The 8,915-nt window shown below is 48.5% G+C and overlaps 1 protein-coding gene across 1 annotated transcript in view; it reads right to left on the reverse strand.

The window, feature by feature from the left end:
• Positions 1 to 8,253, reverse strand: part of LOC109307780 — a 24,988-nt gene extending 16,735 nt beyond the window's left edge. The window contains exon 1 of the mRNA XM_019531861.1: positions 7,526 to 8,253. Within this exon, the coding sequence (XP_019387406.1) occupies positions 7,526 to 7,580 (55 nt within the window). The 5' untranslated portion in view covers positions 7,581 to 8,253. The remainder of the gene's footprint in view (positions 1 to 7,525) is intronic.
• Positions 8,254 to 8,915: the final 662 nt, after the last annotated feature.

The raw sequence follows: 8,915 nt of genomic DNA on the forward strand, positions 1-8,915 counted from the left end.
GGGGGCTGGACTCGATGATCTCCCGAGGTCCCTTCCAGCCCTGATGTCTATGAAATCTATGACAGCTAACAAACAGAGAATGCAGTTGGTGGGTGTGTGTCTGGGATCCAATCCATCTCCCAGATTTGGCAGCATTTATGCATTTCTCAGAAGCCTTGAGTGAGCCGTATCTGATAACGTTTGGTTCACAATCTAATGCCTCTGCCTCATCTTCATTGTCCAAGGCCTTGGTGGGGAAGAGGAGAAGAAAAACCCACCCAGCTTTTGTCTGATAGGCTTAGTCATTCAAAACCATGGAAGACCTGGGTTCTAGGCCATTCTCTACCCAAAGTTTGAATGCACTGCCCCCTCTTTCCAGAAAAGGGCCCTAGCCACTGAATTATACACCGGGCTGGCCTTGACTAAGGGCACCCTTCCTTTTCCTGTGCAGGCTGGCCCACTAGTCAGCCAAAAGTGCAATAGCCACGGGGCCAGAGACAGCAAATGCAGGTCTAAGAAAGAGGTCTGGTCTGGGAGCTGAGTCCCAGTATTTGTACTATTTTGGATACAGGCTTCAGATCTCTGTGTCACGATTAATCCAAGGGCTGGACTGCCCAGGCTGTTTCGGTGCTTCCAGCCTTCTGCAGCATTTGGGAAAGGACTAAGAGGCTGCTGGCCTTCCTGCAGGCTTATGACAGCAGCATGGGAGAGATGGCGAAGTCACGTCTGAATGGAGAAGCATGTTTAAATGTATAGATGTGCATGTGCTAAAGTGCGGCAGTGGGAACGGTGTCTTGGAGCCTCAGATGCAACAGCAACAAAGGAAGGAAAACCCGATTTGCTGCCCAACGCCTTTTGTTTAAAAGTTATTCAGACCGTTCCCAAAATTATTTACTGTGTTGTGGATTTCACATGTGGTCTGTCTGCATGAACATTTCTTTGTTGTAGTCAGAAATGTCACCTTACCAGGGATTTATATTCGCTGAAGTTGAACCGTGTGGGATGCTTTCTTTAAATATCAAACCCTTGCTGGCACTTCAACAAAGAATTAAGCCAGCAGTTTTTGCTCGCCACTCCACTGCTATCTGTCACACCACTTCCGTCAGGCTCAGGACCCCGAATGCCAGTGTGAACAATTGAATTGCTTTGTGGTCAGGACCCTACTCAGAATTGCTGCTACCCCACTTCCAGAGAATCACTGACTCAGGTTGAGTCTGTGATCTGCCAATGCCGCCAGTTAGTTCCTAGCACAGCTACAGCCCAACAGTCAGTTCCTAGTCTGTATGTGTGCTTCAGATTATTCTCCCCCAGGTTAGCTGCTTTATTCTGTTGTTTCTTGCCCAGCTTTCAAATCTATCAAGATCCTTCGAGGTCTACCCCTGTCCTTCAAAGCGTTTGCACTTCTTCCCAGTGTTGACGGCTGTAATACCCAAAAGCTTGCCTGTATGGTCCAAATCAACCATATACTTAGCCCAATAAAAGATATCACCCACAAAGATTCCAGCTTCCCAGTTTCATGTCATCTGCAAACTCGATCAGGAAGCTCTCCATTTGGACAGCCGAATCATTCGTACAAACACGCTGAATAGCGCCAAGCCCAAGTTTGGAGCCGCACTTGAAACCTCCTGCTATCCTGACATGGATCCATTTATAATTACCTTTCACTTGCAGTTGCTAAGCCAATTATCTGTCCACCCTGTTATACTTTTATCTAGCCCACATTTCTCCAGTTTATTGCCAACGGCTGCAAGATCTTTTCTTCCAGTTTTTTCAGCAGCCAGGGATGAAATTCATCAGGTGCTGATGACTTAATTAGTTTACACTAATCAAAAGCTTTCTGACCCACGCTTTAGTTATCAGCCTTTCCCCATCTTTGTCTATACTGGCTGCTTCTCTGGATCTTTTCTTCATAGTAGCCTACCAGGCTATCCCTTAATTTTCCGTCTGTGCAGATGATTACAAATGTCCATCTACATTTCCGATGCTGTTTGCCACTGTCCATGGTTGATCTGAAGGATTCATGATTAGGCCTTGGTTCTTGCCTCTGAGGTCTGGATCACTTCGGTGCCTGCTCAAGTGGGCTTCTGGACTGCAGGCAGCATCTATGGAGAGTTTTGAGAGCTTCATAGATAGGGAAGTCTGGGTTCATTATCTTTTAGTCATAGGTATTGCTCTTTTTGGAGGGAGGGAGGGTGGTCAGACATGGGCTTCATTGATAAGAAAGTCTGGGTTCCTTATCTCTCAGTCATATTCCAGCATGATGGCTCTTGTTTCTGGAGGGAGGGTGGTAAGATATGCATGAGGATGGGGAGCCAGATGGTCTGTATTTATATCCATGCCTTTGGGATGACCAGGTGTGTATGTGTGCTGTCTGCCCACACTGGAAGGCCATATTCAGCTCCTAAAAGCTGAGAGTCAAGGGGATCATTTGCAAATATGAGCATCCGCTTCCCAGCCAGTCCTGACACCTGCATGGATTAAGTTGTCCTTAGCCTTTCTCTTGGCAGCAGTCTTCATCAGAGATGAAGCTATACAGTCCAAGCTGTTTTGGGACATTATCCAGCCTGAGTCCACTACTACAGAAGACAGTCAGATGCTTCTTCATCTGGTGGTTGAAATCGTTATAACTTCTAGCAGACTCCTCCTGTCTTTTCAGATTTTCTCTCGAGATGTGTTCCTCTTAGGGGCAAGTTCTCAGATGTCAAGCGCATATTAATCCACATCTGTGACCGGTTCAGTGTCATGTCGCTGGCATGCATATCAAAGAGGGACAATGCCATGGGAGCTCATGGCTGCTTTGTTTTCCAGCAGAGGTATGTGACACTCACAGCTGGTGAGCAGAGGAGTCCTGACCATACTATACCACACCATGTTCAACACTTTCAGAGGCAAACTCTCCCATCCGACCAGCCACGTGTTGCAGACAGTTCCAGGAAAGCCACTGCTGTGCTGAACCCATGTGGGCAGGTGGCTTTGATTCAGGTCGTCGGTGACGTTACATGATCTTCGGTGCTTCTTTCTAGTCTGAACCCAGATTGCCCATGAGGGGTGCAGTCCTCCAGGAGGAGTGTGATTTTCTGTGACGACATCCTTGCCACAAGCACACAGTCTACATCACACATTGCAGCTGATAGTGGAGGGTTTCTTGAGACTGTTCGGGGTGGCGATGCTCTTTGCGTGTTGCCATATCGTGGACATTTGGCCAGAGACATGCTCACAGGTAAACTGTGGAAAAACAGGGCTTAAAGAGGCATCCAGGAGGTCATCTAGTCCAATCCCCTGCTCAAGGCAAGATCATTCCTGTCTAAATCATCTCAGACAAGTGTTTGTCTCACCTGCTCTTCCAAGGATGGCTACTCCCCAGCCCCGCCGGGTTGCCTGTTCCAATTCTTAACTGCCACCAGATTTAGAAAGTTCTTCCTTATATCCACCCTAAAATGTCCCTCGCTGCAATTTAAGACTGTTACTTCTTGTTCTGTCCCCAATACTCAATCACCATCCTCAACTGCCTTTCAGGGTTTTGATGACTGTTATCAAATCCCACCTCAGTCTTCTCTTTGTCGGGCTAAATTATCCCAGTTCTTCCCAATCTTTTCATCTAAGTCAAGTTTCCTAGACCTCTAGTCATGTTTGTTGCTCCCTGCTGGATTCCTTCCAGTTTGTCTGTATCTTTTTTCGGAAGCTCGGTGCCCCAACCTGGGCACGGGACTCCAGGTGAAGCCTCACCAGTGCCGAACAGAGCAGGAAAATCACTTCCCTTTGCTTGAGAGCAGCGTTCTTATTAATGTTCGGTTTTGCAACAAAAGCACACGGTTGACTCCTATGTTCATTTATATTCTGCTGTACTGTCCAGGTCCTTTTTTTGCAGTATTGGGGCCTAGTGAGACATTTCTAACCTGTTGTGTCCATGCGATTGTTACATCCTAAATGGTTCGATGTCATTCTGAGTGCTAATCCGGTCCTCCAAAGGGTCCACCAAGCTTCAAGCACGAAGAGGCATGCCAGCTAGTTGCAGGCCTACAGACTTGAATTTGTCTCAAATTCTGAAAACACACTACTGGGGCTTCAGAGTTGTTGGCTGTAGCCACGCTGGTCTAAGGACATAGGCAGACACAGTTCTTTGGGTAGATGTGATATCTTTTATTAGGCCAGCTAAATAGTTGGAAAAAATTGTTCTTTGCAAGCTTTCAAGCACAAACACCTTTCTTCAGGCAGAGGGAGAGTTTGTCGGGGCTTGTAGCCCTGCCACATTTGGCTTCTGCCCATCACTCTTGTCTGCTAGCATTCAGCAATTGCAGTGGTCCAGCTGCAATGCTTGGTTTATACCTTGCCCTGTATTGCTTGAGGGGTTTCACTGTCTGCCAGCTGGCAAAGAGTGCAGGCATCTCTATTTAGGGCAATGTTCCTCTGTGCAGCCATTTTAGGAAGCAACCTGTTATTGTTGGTCATGGTTTCATAGTGCCTAGGGTCGGAAGGGACCTAAACAGATCATCAGGTCCGACTCCCTGCCCCGGGCAGGAACGAGTGGTCATACTTTGCAATTTGCTTTGCCTACCACTTCTGCATCGTTCCCGCCAGCTTTCTCCCAAGTCCAACAGGGCTTTGGCATCAACATGATTTACATGCAATATCATCATTACACATTGCATTGCCTCAGGACTCCCTACCTTGTAACACCCATTTAAACCCCACTACCGCCATGGAGTTTCTCCAGAAGATAGAATCATAAAATCAGAGAATGACAGACAATGAGGGTGGGAAGGGAGCTCAGGAGGTCACATCTAGTCCAACCCCTGCTCCAAGCAGGACCAGCTCCAGCTACATCATCCCAGCCAAGGCTTTGTCTACCTGGGTCTTAAATACTGCCAAGGATGGAGATTGCACCACCTCTCTGCGTAACCTGGTCCAGTGCTTCATCACTCTCCTCGTGAGAGAGTTCTCCCTAATATCCAACCTCAACTTCCCTTGCTGCAGCTTGAGCCCATTGCTCCTTGTCCCATCATCTGCCCCCACTGGGAACAGCCCAGCTCCATCCTCTTTGCACCCCCCTGCAGGTTCATACACCATCACAGACTGGAGTCTTCTAATCTTAAGACCCAGAGAGCTCCACTCCTACCTCTCCCGCGGGGAGGGGAATTTCCAGTGAATCACACTGTGCCAAATGCTTTTCTTTTGTAATTCTATTGATTTCATGCCAGCGGAAAAAGTGGCCCACTGAGATCTGTAAATCAAAAGCAGTCCTCTTCCTGCAGCCTGGGAGGAATATTAAGACTCTAGTGGGACGGGAGGACACAGTGAGATGGCACTGGGCAGGCCAGTCGGTTTGGGTTAGGTTCTCTGTGTCTAGACTGGTGTGAAACTGGTTGAACCCCCCCATTTTAGCTGGTAAATAAACCTTCTTCAAGATGACCTGCTTTGCTCCTTAGACCATTGCTGTGTGTGAAACAGTACTTCCCAAGCACTCAAGGGGCTTGGAACTGTATAATTTCTTGGGCTGGATCACGCCTCACGTGCTGATATTCAGAATAACCTACGGTGCCCACTCGCTGTTTCTGATCCAAACCAGCACTGGAAGAGTTCATAAAAGAATAAAATCAGCCTCAGACCCACCTCCTCAGAACTAAAACCGAACAATTTTTTTGACCTGATAAAGGATTTCCCTTTTCCCTTTTATTTTTGCTGCTACCTCTGGGGCTCTAGGTTTCCCCTGGGACTCCAAAAGGAAGCACTGAAACATCAGGAGTATTTGCACAGGATTTCTGTCTCCACAGCTGCTGGAATGACTGCAGCCAAGATCTCACAAGAGAAACCCTCATCCTGATATTTTCAGGGCAGCGCCAGACATCACTGAGCTTTAGGCAGGTTGTGTCCATAGCAGAGCGCTGCGCAGGCAGCGGTGGCTGGCCAGCTTTTTGCTTGGCATGCACTGCAACTTTGGGTTTTCATGGACTCTTGTCTGCTGGCTGAGCTTGCTGACTCCACAGTCACTTCACTCTGCAGCCTGGGGTGGGGGAGATACACACACTGTGCTCTCCCCCAGAACTTCCCTTCTCGTGTTTTACTTGCACCTAAAAGCAGGGCCCATACAAACTAACCAGATGCAAGCTATAAAGCTGTCCCATGAGTGCTCTCCTGTCTACCACCCAGGCAGGATTCAGCGTATGACTTTCTGCAGCCACAGCAGCTCTCAGACCTCTTGGAGTAATGGATCACTGTGAAATAGCAGGTTTTTTTCCCACACTTGTGATGAAAGTGTGGTAAAGCCCAGTGCTTATCTATGGATCTCCTACCATGGCCTTGCAGGTCACGTAAGGTCCATGGACCACTATACAGAAGCCAAAGAGAAGTGCAGTAGTACTGGGGGTGTACTGCTTTTAAAATCGATAGCAGGCAAGAATAGGAAGTTTAGGAAAAGCTCCCCCATGAAACGGACAGAGAGGCATCTGAGGGTCAAGTGGTTGCTCTTTATTCGAATGAAGCTCTTTGGTCTGACTGCTATGGGACAACAGGTATCTAGCAGGAGCGAGCCCCTCACTGCTGCCTGTCTGCCACTGGGATTAGGGCATCCCATTGACTCTCTGAAAATGTCTATAGCAGGATAGTGGTTGTCCAGGCAGTGATAAAAGGGCACCAGCTGTGTTGTTGCTAGCCCTCCAGAGCTCATATTCACTGAGGAAGAGAGAGTGCATGAACCCTCTTGTGTGAAAATCCAGGCTGGGGCTGCACAGAGCAAAAGGCGTCACAGCTCTTGCAAGGCACAAAGCAGAGAGAGGCTCATCCATCGTATCCCAGAGTCCCTCTGCTCAGCTGGAGTTGCCCTTGCTAATACTTACCCCACAAATCTTAGCTGCCTGCCCACAAGCAGAGTGGTCCCTGCCCACTTCAGAGTGGTCCCTGTTCAGATGGTAGGAGACAGGACACCCTCTGAGCTCCTCCAAGCTCATGGGCAGGATAAGTGGGACTGGCTCATCGCGGCACACCGCCTATGTAGTCGGTCTGAATTTTAAGAGTCCATGAAAATGCCCCTCCTGAGTGAGGAGAGCGGGAGTCCGGCAGAATCCAGCAACCGGGCATCTTCCACAAGAGTCCTGACTGCATTACATCGTGTCTTTCTGGTAAACCTCCCCAGATGGGGAAAACGAGGCACAGGGAAATTAAGTGTCTTGGCTGAGTTCAGAGGCAGGCTTAAAACACAGATGTCTGGATTGCCAAATCCCCTTTCTCTTGCTACAGGACCGGACCTCCTCTCAAACACCCAGCGCAGATGCTACCCCATTGGAAACACTCCCTGTCCCCGCTGAACTCCTTCCACATGTGTTTCCAGCTGGAAATAACTATCCTCTGCAGTTTAGTGCATCTGTTTGTAAAGTCATTATATAGAGATGCACCTGCAGAAAAAAAAAACCCTTGTCTGGCTAGTAGATTTAGAGCTTTGCAATAGCAAAGTGGATTTGGGGCTGTTGCTTTCTTTGTCTGTTCAGCTCAGGGGTGAATGGCTTTCTTTTTCTAGCTGTCATAAAGGAGAAAAAAAGCCCGTACAACTTACCCTGTAGCCAAGGCAGGAGGCAGATACAACTCAGGCTCAGCTTGAAAAGCTCCATTGTCTCTCAGCAGCCGGGGGAAAAAGGAGCCTCTGCAAAGAAGAACCAGGAGAGGAGCGTGGGAGCCAGGTGGTTTCAGTCACTTGCTCTTTCATTCAAATTAACTGGAAAAGGAAGGGAAAAAAATATCTCTTGGGCAAAGCAAGCAAAGAGTCCACACTTCTTGTTCTAGCAGCAAGGAGCCAGCTCCCAGGTGCACTCCCACTCCACTCCGGCTTCGTAGGAAATCCTGTCACTTCCTAGAGGGTGACTCCTTATCCTACAGGCACCCGGAGTTGCTCAATCCTCTGGGGAATGAACCAGAAGCGGGGGAAAGCAGCAGCGATGCAATGAAAAGCTGCTGTGATCAGCTCCTTGCAGCAGCTACCATTGCTCAGTGGCAATGAGGGGAGCAAGCTAAAGATGCCAGGCTGCGGGGAGACAGGGACATGCCTGAGCCGGAGAGGAGCAAGAGCTGGGAGGCTGCTGGAGCCGATTTCCTGGGACACAGCTTTTGGTGCCTCGGTCGGTGCTGTGTCCTGAAGTTACTGTGGTCCCAGCTCTGATCGTTCAGCGCAGTCTTGCTTTCTCTTTAGAGAGCTGTGCTCATGTGGACCAATCGGAGCGGATTTTTAAAAACCCTGCAACTCAGCACTTCTGAGAAGTGGCTGCTGAGTTCAACACGTGGAGCCAGGGCAGATGCCGCGTCCTTTTGGCTAAAGGTCTTTCTGGAGGGAGCAGAGCTCTGCTGTAGGTAGGATGGGCCAGGATGAGTCCAAGCCACGGGAAGTCTGCGGCACCTGCCTCTACCCTGCCACAGATGTTGCGTGTAGCCTTGGGTATGGCACTGTCTCTGAGCCATAGTCCGCTGTCTAGAACAAGGAGATAATAGCATGCTCCTACCTCTAACAGACACACTGAGCTCGTCTACATGTGTCCCTTTTAAGCAGGATTAGCCTAAAATCGCCATTTTTAAGGCGCATTAAGGGCGTGTGTCCACACATGTGCCTTTAATACACCTTAAAAATGGTGATTTTAGGATAATCCTGCCTAAATTTGATAGCAAGTGCCAATTTAAGCTGCCATAGTTAAATTGCATTAGCCCACATGTGGATGCTTAATACACATTAATGTGGTGTGCACCAATGAATGCATGAGGCGTTAATGTGCATTAGCACGGCAATGCATGCGCTAATGCAATTTAGCTATATCAGCCTAGATTTAATGTGCCTTAATGTGCACATGCAGACACACACCTAAATCACTTTAATGTACCTTAAATAAAGGTGCACTAAGTTTCATAGTTTCATAGTAGGTCAGGTCGGAAGGGACCTGAGCAGATCATTGAGTCCGACC

Source organism: Crocodylus porosus, unplaced genomic scaffold, assembly GCF_001723895.1.
Source record: "Crocodylus porosus isolate Cpor-Errol unplaced genomic scaffold, CroPor_comp1, whole genome shotgun sequence".
In the NCBI taxonomy this organism is placed as follows: Eukaryota; Metazoa; Chordata; order Crocodylia; family Crocodylidae; genus Crocodylus; species Crocodylus porosus.